This window comes from Trichechus manatus, unplaced genomic scaffold (genome assembly GCF_000243295.1).
Source record: "Trichechus manatus latirostris isolate Lorelei unplaced genomic scaffold, TriManLat1.0 scaffold00005, whole genome shotgun sequence".
Classification (NCBI taxonomy): domain Eukaryota; kingdom Metazoa; phylum Chordata; class Mammalia; order Sirenia; family Trichechidae; genus Trichechus; species Trichechus manatus.
Window position 1 is genome coordinate 36,203,451 of NW_004443941.1, and position 12,708 is coordinate 36,216,158.

The 12,708-nt window shown below is 43.0% G+C and overlaps 1 protein-coding gene across 1 annotated transcript in view; it reads left to right on the plus strand.

Annotated features, from left to right (window-relative positions):
• Window positions 1-4,007: 4,007 nt before the first annotated feature.
• CAPN14 (calpain 14) overlaps window positions 4,008-12,708 on the plus strand; it is a gene marked incomplete at its 3' end in the record, with an annotated part of 51,952 nt that continues 43,251 nt past the window's right edge. Inside the window, 9 exon segments of the mRNA XM_004369610.1 lie at window positions 4,008-4,135; window positions 4,137-4,230; window positions 5,818-5,887; window positions 6,703-6,827; window positions 6,958-7,033; window positions 7,036-7,069; window positions 7,451-7,548; window positions 7,551-7,624; window positions 8,208-8,269. Coding sequence (XP_004369667.1) covers window positions 4,008-4,135; window positions 4,137-4,230; window positions 5,818-5,887; window positions 6,703-6,827; window positions 6,958-7,033; window positions 7,036-7,069; window positions 7,451-7,548; window positions 7,551-7,624; window positions 8,208-8,269 — 761 coding nt within the window.

Sequence of the window (12,708 nt, forward strand, 5' to 3'; positions counted from 1 at the left end):
GACAGAGAACAGAGAGCAAGGAGAGATATGTGCAGAGGTCCCCTATCAGCTAATGCAGCACGGATTCGCCATCTTGGACTCCTGTCATATTGGTAAACAGAGAGTACAGGAAAGCAACTTCATGGAGCCCCCAAGAGACAGAATAACTGGTAACCAGCGATATACGCTTTCCCACCCCCACCTTCTTCACCCCCACTCGGCCTCCTCTGCTTCCTGCAGCCGGAGTCTCTTGGCTGGGAGGCACTGGCTTCAGCCCTGTGCTGCTTGGATTCCACCTGCCCACACTGGTCAGCTCCCTGAGTGCCATTTGTTTGTTGCTGGTGTTGCTTTTTTCTGCTTCTTTTGGTTTCTTCCGTACCTCTCAACACCTCCCCCTCCTTTCTCTCAAACACCTGGCTCTATGTGCCATCTTTGCTTCTTCTTGAAAGGCTGTGAAAAGCCACTCAACTGTGGAACTGCTTCCAGACCATGCCGCCATGCTGGTGGGATCCCTGTGGCTTTTTTTTTTTTATTTGTTCTGTTTTGATTTTGTTTGTTTGTTTTCTTTTTATTTTATCAGGTTGGGAGCCCCTTCTAGATGGGCTGTACTGCACGGCTTGGGAGCTACTTCCTCAATCTGTGCAGCTGCCCAGTGGGATCCCTGGGGGGCAGTTCTTTTTTTTTTTTGGTTTCTTTTCTCTCTTTTTCCCTTTTTGTCTTTCTTCCTCTCTCAGTTTCTCTTCTGTCTATACTTACCTTCTCTTCCTGTCTCCTGAATACCTGGTGCTGTGTGACACCTTTACCCCTTCTACCAGGCTGTACTTCGCTGCCTGGGAGCCACTTCCCCAGTCTTCATAGCCACACCAGTGGGATCCCTGGGGATTTTCTTTTTTTTTTTTTTCTAATTTTTATTTATTTTCTTCTACACTTTTCCTTTTCTTCTTTTTGTTTTTCTCCATTTCTCAGTCTCTCATCTTTCCACTCCAACAGCAAGCTCCCTTAGCACTCTTTTTTGTTTGTTTGGTTTTGGCTTCAGTTTCTCTCTCCTCTCTTCTCCTTCCCATACCCATCTTAGCTTCACATATCACACTCTCCGCCCCCCCTTCCTGCCTACCTGCACAGTGCACTGAACATCACACATTCAGGCAGCACAGGCATCTTCCCTGCACTGATTTTGAGCCCACTCTGTTTGCCCTAGTATATACCACAAACAACCCATCCCAGAAACTCCCCTTCAGCTGGACCTGCCCTGCTGCACCATGGCTGAGCTACTGACCCTGCCCATTGGACAAGGAGGTGAAAAGTATCATGCCCACAGAAGAGCAAACAACAAAGAAAACAGATATAACCAAATAAAACAAAAAATCAAGATGAAACAAACAAATCTACAATCAATAAATGAGGAAAATAACTACTGAATGTCCCAAATACAACAAACAATATCAAAACATATATTAAAAAAGGACAGGATGGTTCCAGTAAGAATTCAAAATAAAACACCAGAAGACTTTCCAGTAGAAGAAAAGGCACTAGAACTACCTGATAGGGAATTCAAATCTCTAATATTCAGAGCTATCCAAGAGTTGAAGCAAAAAACAGATAAAAATGAGGAAAAAATGGACAAAAATACAGAACAAAAATGGAAGAATTAAGGAAAATAATACAGGAACAAAATGACAAAATAAATTCACAACTAGAAATCATATAAGAACAACAATTAGAAATCCAAAAGATAAACAGCAAGATTTCAGAAATGGAGAGTGTCATGGAAGGGCTGAGGAGCAGGTTTGAAACAATGGAAGACAGGATCAGCGAAATTGAAGACAAACACTTGGATACAACCCTGTTGGAGGAAAAATCAGAAAAAAGAATGAAGAAAAATGAAACACTGAGAGTTATGTGGGATACAATCAAAAGCAAAAATTTTCGAGTGATCCGAGTTCCAGGACGGGGTAGAAAACAGAAAATACAGAGAGAATCATTGAAGAACTGCTGACAGAAAACTCCCCCAATATCAGCCAGAGATTAAAACAAGTCTATAAAAGAAATAATAACACATGTGAGGAATGTGCTTCTTAGTTCAGTCATATATACAAGACCAAAATGGCAACAACTGCATAAAAGCAATGATGAGAAGGCAAGAAGGGACAGGAATAATGGATGCAGGGAAAAGGGGAATTGGGGTGTGGAAGGGGAGAGTGTTGACACATCACAAGGATTGCAGTCAATGTCACAAAACAATTTGTGTATAAATTGTTGAATGAGAAACTAATCTGCTGTATAAAGTTTCACCTAAAGCACAATTAAAAAAAAAAAAAAAGCAAGACCCTGGCTTTACGTGACCCAGTGTTTGTTTTCAAATGTAAATGTGGTAGAAGAAATTTGGGGGAAGAAAATGGGGTGAGATTGGAGGAAGCTTTGCCTGATAGTCCATATTAGGAAGAAAAATTTGAGGGAAACCCAAGACCTAAGTAGCAGCTTTTGAATATCTATAACCCAGGGTTCAGAGAGTGCTGGGTCTTCCTCCAGGAAGTATGAATGCATCTGTGACAAGTAAGAGTAGCTGGAAATCAGGCTGCCCAAACTTGGGAGAGAGGTAAGGGTAGGAGACAAACAACATTTCACCGGTGTGATCCCATGGGGGATTAAAAGAAGGTAGTAGGGCAGAGGAGGTTTCTTCTCATAAGACCCTCAGAGTTGAGCTGAAATTGGGGTGCATGGGCAGGCCATTCCACAAACTTGTTATCAGTTCATGATGCGCTAGGTACAAAACTGAGGGCAAATGTTTAGAAATTTTCATGGCAACTAGACCAAATAATTTTATTTCTGTTGAATCTGAAAATAAAAAAGACTTTGTATTTTTGTGTACTTTTTTTGATTTTTATTTTTCTATTAACTCATTTTCATTAAATATTTCAAAGGTATCAGTCTGACAAATTGGGAATAAAAAGTACAGGTCCTTCACTAGTGATAATTTGAGAGGCACAAATTAAAAGACGATAGGGTACATCTGTCCAAGGAAGTCATTAAAATCCAGGCTTCTTCTAGCATGTGACTGTTGTCCTAATGGTCCCAAGACCACTGCTCCATCTCCAGGTATCACATCTGCTTTCTAGGAAGAGGAAAGGAGGAATGCCAAAAGTGGTGCCAGCTAAGGTTATCCCATTTTATTGGGAAAACCACAGCTTTTCTAAAAGCCCTGCCCAGTAAACTTTTATCTTAACCTCATGGCCAGACTACATTGTGTGTCTAACCTGCTGCAAGAAAGTCTAGGAAATCAAGTTTAATAGCTAGGTGATCAAAATTTGGATGCTGTTAATAACAAAAGGAGGGGAATGGGTGTTGGGCAGGTACTAGACAACTACCTGTGTTTGGTACAATATATGTATGCAAATTGTTTTCTTTAACATAGGCAGAAAGTCAAAGAAGGAGTTAGTTTTGAAGAAAATGTGTAGAAGGAGGAGAGCCAGAGTCACGGTTGTACAAGGAGGAATGAGGAAGATCTTCGAGCAGGAGAAACACATGTGTGTGAAGCTCAGAGACAAAAGGAAGGAGGCCTTCTGTGGGAAAACAGGAAGGGGAAACCATTTCTCCCTGCTGCCTTATCAGATGCAGGGACCCTCCAGCCCACTGGGCTAAGCTGCATCTTCCTGCCTCTCCCCTCCCATCCCCTCTGCTGAGCAGAAGTGGCCCTGTGATCTTGGAGCAGTCAGAGGTCTAGGGCCTATTCCTGAGGCTAGAGAGTCCACATCTTTCCTGAAAGCCTTTGTTTTGGGAGCCTGGACCCCCCCACCAGGACCTCAAACACTTGAGTATATACTCATGGACCCCTGCTCTCTGGGATAAGACTTGAACTAATCACTTTTCTCACAGGGTCATTTCTCTCTTACCTTCTCTCCACATTCCTCCTCTCTTTGTGAAATGGCAAAGCATAAAGAGGAAGTGAATCAACTGATCATCTGCTCTCCATTTCAGGAGAAATAAACAAAATCTAGGAAGACCTGTGGGGACCGTAGCAACCTGCCATCATGTCTCTGTGGCCGTCTCTCCGAGGAAGATGGAAGATGGTAAGGAAAAACTTGGTAAGGAGCTGTTCTCAGCTCCCCAAACAGGACTACCAGGCATTGCTGGAAAGCTGCCTGAGGAACTACTGCCTCTGAAGACGAAAGCTTTCCAGCCACCCCGAGCTCCATCGGCTGCATTCCCCTGCTGCAGAAGCTGCCACCCCGCATGCAGTGGAAGCGGCCTCGCGTAAGGGGCTGGGTTTCTGAACAAAGCACACATGTGTCATTCCAGACCCTCCTGAGGGATCTTGGCTTTCTGGTACTAGGCCTTACTCTCTCTTATTGATCCCCTGGAGAAGGGAACTGGGTGATTTCCCATATTTCCATATTCCAGATGGTGAAACCAAAGGTAAGACTAATCTAAGATGTATCTCTTCCTGAGCCTCTGCCTAGATATATGCAGAGTAGCTGCAGCCAAAAATAGATCAAGGTATTGTGTAGCTTCATCTGAGATAGCCAGACATCTTGAGTCACCACCAATACCATCTGCCAGAGTGACAAATTTTAACATATCTCCAATCCCTACCAATCAGAGCTCATGAAACATGTAAATTAAACTAGTCATCACTTTATGACAGTATTCTTCACTTTATAAAATGTATCAACAATTCATTTAAAAGACAACTTTTTAATATGTTCAGATGCAATCCATCTCCCCCAAACTTGATTTACAAACATGATTTTAAGAACACGGTCGAGGGAATTCCTCCCTTCCCTGTTCTCTGCTCAGCCATCGCATTCAATACCTGCAGCCCCAGACCTATTAAGTCCCTACTATGTATCAAGTCCCCAAGTGGGCCTCCAAGTGGGCAGTCAAGATTCCACTCTTTCCCCAGAAAATCTTGGGAACTGCTGACATAGAGACTCTGTCACCCTCCTTAAGGAAGTGTGCCCATGCAAAAACTGAGAGATTGAGTGCTTGCCATGTAGTAGAGACCAGCAGCCCACTCACACGCAAAGCAAAAGAGGCCATTGTATTGGGGGCAAGGGAGAGAGAGGGGTATGGGTTAGTTAAGGAGAACAAGAAGATCTCCAGGAAAAATGAGAATACCCCATAAAAGTTCTTCCATTTTTAATAGAAACTCTAAGAAAAGGCATTTTTGGTACAAGTGCTATTTCTCAATGTCTGCATGAATCAGTCTGACTTTCCTGAGCTGTGCGAAGGAACAAGAGAACCAAGTATATACAAGGTGAAGAATCTACATCTCAGATTTTCTGGGTCAGCCCTGATTTCACATAAATTCTACATCTAAGAATATATAGAAGGAGTCTCTGGGTGGTGCAAAGAGTTAAGCACTCGACTACTAGCTGAAAATTTGGTGGTTCCAACCCACCCAGAGGTGCTCAGAAGACAGGCCTGGAGATCTACTTCTGAAAGGTCACAGCCTTGAAACCTTATGGAGCAGTTTTACTCTGCACACATGGGGTAACTATGAGTTGGAGTAGACTTGATGGCAACTAACAAGAAGAAAAATATAGAATACTAAAACTAAGACCAATTTTCAGGGATGGGAAAATATGGTCACTGTAGCTCCAGGAGGAGTTCCGGGGTAGTTCAAATGGTTAAGATCTCTGCTACTAACTGAAAGGTTGGTGGTTCAAATTCCCCCAGAGATACCTCAGAAGAAAGGCCTGGCAAACTACTTTCAAAAGACCACAGCCATTGAAAACCCTCTGGACTGCAGTTCTACTCAACAGTAACTGGTGACAGTGGTGGTGGCTCCCGGAGCTTCTCTGTTCTTGGTCAGAATGACAATCACATCTATTTCCCCAGGAGCTGTACAGCAATTCCCAGTTCTATTCTGCCAAAGCCAAAAGGCTGGATCTGTGCCAGGGAGTGGTGGGTAAGTGTGCACAGCCCCTGGAGACACACACCAGGCTGCTTGCAAGCCTGTCCTGGCCAAGGCAGAATGGGATAGTGAAGAAGGAAATAGAGAGATCCCAATGGGGGAGAGGGGATGGGCCACAAATGGTTACTCAGCAGCAAACCCGGAACTCTGCCAGGACATGCTCTGTCCTCTGCTGGAATGTTTATAAAAGTTGATCCTCTGAGAATGAATAGGAATGTCACACCTTGGCTAAGCCTCCAGATAATACCAGTTGTCAACCCATAGGACTAAATTTTGTGTTGAGAAATGTGTTTGCTCTAGTTTCCACAATGAGGTCCTTTATGGAACACCAGCCTATAGACTCTTCAGAAAAGGATCCAAGCAGGCATACCGTTATTCCAATGTTCTTTTTGGAATACGTGGAAATTATCCGTGACTATCAGGGAAGGCCTGAGTACGGTGATAACCATTTCATATACAGGAAAATAGAGTCCAGGAGAGGTGAGGCTTTTTACAGAGGTGTAATGTAGAAAAGCTTAGGTGTGTTTTTTATCCAGATCCCCAAGGTTAGTGCACTCAGGAAGCTAGAAGAAGCTGGTCCAGGAATATGGCTCAGTTCTTGATGTTGAGTGAATTCCATCAATGTTCCCCATGTCCGGTTTTTTGCTTCCTTAATGTCTTCCTCCCCAGTACATGTTCCTCTTCTCCTTAACTAGGCTACAAGCTAAGAGAAGGTATCAATTGGGACCCGGGCATTTCTTGCATGCAAGAAGTCCTCAGTAGTTTCCTGCAGATACTTGCAGAATGGAATCTTATGCTGTCTGGCTTAGGAGACTATTGGTTCTTGGCTTCTTTGCAAGCTCTGACTTTGCACCAGGACTTTCTGAGCCGAGTCATTCTCCTGAATTAGAGTTTCACTGAAAAGTATGCTGGCGTCTTCCAGTTCTGGGAGAGTGTCCTCCTTGTGCCTCAGCCCACAAGGGGCCATAAGAAAGAGGATTCTTGAAGAAGCCGAGTCCTTGCCTCCTGTGCTGACCATCTTCCATGGTAATCTTCACTCACCGGTAGGTACACTCTCCCTTTAGTTCTGGCAGTTTGGGAACTGGGGTCCTGTCAATGAGGCTGGCCAGCTGGTCTTTGTCTCCTCCACCTACAAGAACTTGTCTGGGGAACACTTCTGGAAAAGGCCTATGCCAACTAAGACAACCACCAGAAATCTCTTCCCTTTCTTCTCCTCCTCTCCCCTTCTCTTTCTCTTGTTAATGTTGAGGGAGGCGGGTGGAAGCAGATAAAGTTTATGAAGTAAGATATCAAGAGATGTTTCAATGAACATAGAAATGATATACCCAAGGTCTCTAACCACCTCTGAACAAGCATTCAGGAATTTTGCCTTTCAGAGGGGATAGGGACACTGAGTATGCGTTTCCTCCTTTGGCCCTGAGATGGAAGGAAAGAGTAGCAGACGCATGCTCAGAGAATAACAGAACGAGGGGTTCATGAGACTCATTTGAACTATCCCAGGCTGCAGTATAAATGTCCTTTCCCTTCTCCTCCCTTGTGTACTCCTTTCCTGGGTAGGTTCTCTGTCTCCTATGAAGACTTGCAGTTTAGACAGGTGTCTGAAGCCCTTGTGGACTTTACTGAGGGGATGACAGTGATCATCAACCTGGCAGAAGCCCTGGCAACCTGTGGGACATCTTAACCCAGACCACCTACAGCAGAACCCTCATTGGCTGCCAGACCCACTCAGGGGTGAGACTGGGCTGGGAACTGGCACAATATACTCCTCTTCTGCTCCCCTCCTCTGCATCCACCACCTACTGTTCTCACATCTATGTGGGCCCCAGAACCTCCACCCAAATGGTCACTTAGAGCAACAAAGCTGAGCCCTTGGGGCAGGCAAGGAAACAGGAGAAGAAAGATGGGTGTATAGAGAAGGGAACTAACAATTATTAAGTGCCAACCACATGCAAGACACTTTACATGTGTAATTTAAATAACAACCAAGAACACAGAATTAAAGTAGGAAGCACTGGGTTCCTCCTAGCCTCCACTATTGCCCATTCTTGTGACCTCACACAGTAATACAGCAGTTCTGAAACTGAATTTGTCCTTTGTAAAACTGGGGTGACAATCGCTAACAGTGTGGCACAATGAGTTATTGAGAATCTCAAATGAGACCGAAGAGCTTTCAAAACTGTAAGGAAACCCACCATGTTTCCTTCCCGCTCTCCTCCCCATGAGCACTTGCTCCAGCCAAACAGCTCTCCCACTTATTCTCTGGAATCAGTGGTGCAGAGGACTGACCAGGATCTCTCTTTTGTGTCTACAGAAGGAGAGGGTGCTGCAGAACTGGCTAGTGAATGGCCTTGTCTATACACTCACCGGGATCAGGAAGTGAGTTGAACTAGGTCCCTCCATTTCCCTCTCAGCTTCCTCCTTCTCTTCCAGGGCCTCCCACCAAGATCTTGGATTATCTTGGTGAATGTTAGTATCTGTGCCCAATCTATGGGGGTAATGTCCTTGGAGACTCCTCCAGAGCCAGCCAAAGCAGATGGGGGCTCCCCAAGCCTCTGTACCTATTTCCTGGGGTGAGGGGGTGGGCACTATCCCAACCTCTTCTCCCATGGATCAGTTCTCAGCCAATGAGCCGTCGCAGCCCTGCCTACAAAGAGCTTACAGTCAAGTATGGAAACAAACTACATAAGAAAATAATGAGGAAGCAAAGTAGAAGCTGAGAGAAGAAAGCATATATAAAGGGTTTTAGGGGTTCAGATGTAGGAGAGAGGGGTGTCGACCTAGCTGGGAAGGCTTTATAGAAGAGTTGACATTTGAGTTGGCTCCTGAAAGATGGGTAAATTTGTACAAGGGAAGAAGAGCAGTCTTGCTTCAGGAAGCAGCATGAGCAAAGGCAGAGATAAGATATCAGAAGATTTAGTCTCAAAAAACCTCTAATATTTCTCTAGAGTGCCTTACCCTCCAAAATTCCTCCAGCTCTCTTTAAATCCTCTTTTAGTTTCTTGAACCCAAGCTATTCTTCCTCCTAGATCTCCAGCAAGCGTGTTTGTTTGCCAAAAACTTTTTATTTATTTTCATACTTACTTGACAAAATTTATATAGCATTTCCTATGTGGTGAACACTGTTTTAAATACTTTACAAATATTAACTCACTTTATCCTTATAAAAGCCCTATGAATAAGTATGGCTATTAACCTCATTTTATAGATCAGGAAACTGAGGAATGGAGATGTTAAGTAACTAGCCCCAGGTATCACAGCTAGTAAGTAGCAAAGCCACTTTCTCCTCTACCAACTCTCCTTTGGTCTTTGAGCTTCCATTTCAAGGTCTCAGCTGCAGGCCTGAGTTTCACCCAGATATCTGGAACACTTGCAGTTGGAACTTGACTAGCCACCTAAAAGACTTCTCATTTTGTGCAGGTGACCTGCAAATACGGATCCAAATAGTAAAGCTAGTAAAGCTGCGGAACCCCTGAGGGAAGGTGGAATGGAAAGGAGAGTGGAGTGAGGTGAACTTCTGGGACTGGCTGGGAGGAGTAAGAAAGGAGTAGGTGAATGCTGCAAGAGAGGCTACCATCTGAAGACCAATTGAAATGTGTTCTTTCTTTGGTCTCAGGCTGGAGCAGGAAAGCCTTCAGGCTGTGAGGGTCCACTATCACATCTATAAAATGCTTTAGAGTATATAGACTGCTTTCTCACTCCTTACAATAATTAAAACTAATATTTACTGAGGGTTTGCAAGCACTGTGCTAAGCCCTTTGAATTGTTATTATCTCATTTAATCCTCCAAACAATGTTGTGATAAGATACGTAATTTCATCTCCCATTTTATTGCTGAAGAAACGATGCTTAGATTAAATGAATTGTCTAAGGTCCTACTGTATGACTCAAACTGAGGTCTTTGGCGTTCTAGTCCAGTGCTTCCTGACACAGTTCAGCGCAGTCTTGGGATTATTGAGTCAAGGTAGACAAATCTGGATTGGCCCCTACAATCTGGGAACGTTTAATGTCCTCTAGGTTTTCTGATTAGATTATTAGGTTATTTGTTTCTGCCTAAAGGCAAACTTAAAGGGATGTAGGCTTTTCGGGCTATTTACTGGCTGGAAGATTCAGGCAGACAGGGAGTCCTTATCCCTCTCGTTATAAAGATTTGTAATACTTAACCCTGTATAACACTTTAGAGTATACAAACATGCCCACATACACATTATCAGTTAATCATTTTTATAGATGAAAATAATAAGGCTCAGTAAAATAAGCTGAAATTTAGTCCTGACTGTGCTATTTTATATTTGTTATATATCAGTAAATAGAAGAGAGTTGTCAGAGGTACTGGGTCTAAGTGGAAAAATGGCATCCAAAGAAATACACAAACTTTCAAGTTCTACAGAAATATAACATCACATTATTGTTGGTAGTGATTTGTTTCATAGAAAAAGTACTAGCATTAGAGATAATGGGTTAAATTACAGCTTTGTTACTTCCTACCTGTGTGCTCTTAGGCAAGCTTCTTAATTTTTGTGAGTCAGAGGTATGATGAGGACTAAATAAAATGATGGATTTTTATTCCTCAGTTTCTAATCTGTTGTCAATCTCTTCCAGTGTATTTTTAATTTCAGATATTGCATTTTTCAGTTCTATAATTTTCATTTGAATCTTTTTTTATCTTTCAGTTGTCTCCTTATTATGTTCATATTTCCCTATAGATCCTTGGGAATATGGAGCATATTCATAGTAGCTGTTTTAATGTCCTTATCTGCTAATTTCATCCTCTCTGTCATTTCTAAGTCTATTTCTATTGACTATTTTTTATCCTGGTAATGGATCACATTTTCCTGCTTCTTCACATATCTAATAATTTCTTATTGGATGCTAGATGTTATAAATTTAAGTTACTGGGTGCTGGATTTTGTTACATTCCTTTAAAGAGTGTTGGGCTTTTTCTGGTCAGTAGTTAAGTTGCTTAAGGGTCATTTGAATCCTTATGAGTTTTGCTTTTAAACACTTTTAGGGTAAGTCTAAAGAGACGTTTATTCTAGAGCTAATTTAGCTCCAATATTAAGTGGTGGACCCTCTGGGATCTCTACTGAAGGTCCCATGTATTCAATAAAGTCTCTCAACTCTTGACTGGTGGGAATTCAAATGATTCTCAGCCCTACATGACCTCTGGGAATTGTTCTGCTTACAATTTCCAGGTAATTGTTCTTTCTAAGCAAGTTATTCTTGTCCAGTCTTGTAGGTTTTCACTATATGTGTGCACAAATTTGATTTCAGATGAACTCAAGGGAACTCAAACACAGATTTCTGAAGCTCTTTCTTTATGTAGCCCCCTCCTCTCAAGTACTTTGATAAGCAAATTCTAGCTGCCTTTGGCCTCTCTGAACTCCAGATTCTGTCTCTTCAACTCAGCAAAACTGTTAGACTCTGGGCTGGTGGCACAGTGGTTAAGCGCTTGGCCGCTAACCAAAAGGTTGGCGGTTCGAACCCACCAGCTGCTCCATAGGAGAAAGACGTGGCAGTCTGCTTCTGTAAAGATTACAGTCTTGGAAACCTTATGGGGAAGTTCTATTCTGTCCTATAGGGTCACTGTGAGTCAGAATCGACTCGGTAGCATACAACAACAACAGCCTTGGATCACTGTCTAGGGAATTGCCTGTAGGCGGAAAGCCTAGGCAATGTTAGGGCTCATCCCATTTGTTTCCCTCCTTTCAGAATCACAATCCTATGTTGCCTGCTCTCCAATGTCTGAAAATAGATGTTTCTCATATATTTTTTCCTTTTTTAAAATTTCCTGCTTGAACTAAGAAGCACACTCTTCACGAACATCATTTTATGTTTTATAGTCCAGTCTAATCTTTGTTCTGAAGAGTGGTCCTCGGAAATGGTTTTAGTGCTGGGTTAACATAGCGTCCAGGGACCATGGTTTTGGGGGTTCTTCTAGTCTCAGTCAGATCATAAAGTCTGGTCTTTTTATGTGAATTTGAGTTCTGTTCCACACTTTTCTCCTGCTCCGTCAGGGACTGTCTGTTGGGTTCCTTGTCTGGGCAGTCATTAGTGGTAGCCAGGCACCATCTAGCTCTTCTGGTCTCAGGCTGAAGGAGTCTCTGGTTTATGTGGCCCTTTTGTCTCTTGGGCTAGTATTTTCCTTGTGTCTTTGGTGTTCCAATTCTCCTTTGCTCTTTTGGGACCAATTGAGGTATCCTGGATGGCATCTCGCAAGCTTTTAAGACCCCAGAAGCCACTCACCAAGGTGGGATGCAACACATTTTCTTAATCAACTTTGTTATGCCAATTAACCTAGATGTCCCCCAAAACCATGGTCCCCAGACCCCAGCCGTGGCTACTCTGTCTCTCAAAGTGTTTGGTTGTTTTCAGGAAACTTCTTAGCTTTTGCTTTAGGCCAGTTGTGTTGACTTCCCCTGTATCGTGTGTTGTCCTTCCTTTCACCCAAGGTGATTCTTGTCTACAATCTGGTTAGTGAATTCCTCTCTCCCTCCCTCACCACCCTCGTAACCATCAAAGAATGTTTTCTTCTGTGTTTAAAACTTTTCTTGAGTTCTTATAATAGCGATCTCATACACGATTTGTCACTTTGTGACTAATTTCACTCAGCATAACGCCCTCCAGATTCATCCATGTTGTGAGATGTTTCGAGGATTCTTCATTTTTCTTTATCGTCGCACAGTATTCCATTGGGTGTATGTACCGTAATTTATTTATCCATTCCTCTGTTGATGGGAACCCAGGTTGTTTCCACCTTTTTGCTATTGTGAACAGTGCTGCAATGAACATGGGTGTGCATGTATCTATTCGTGTGA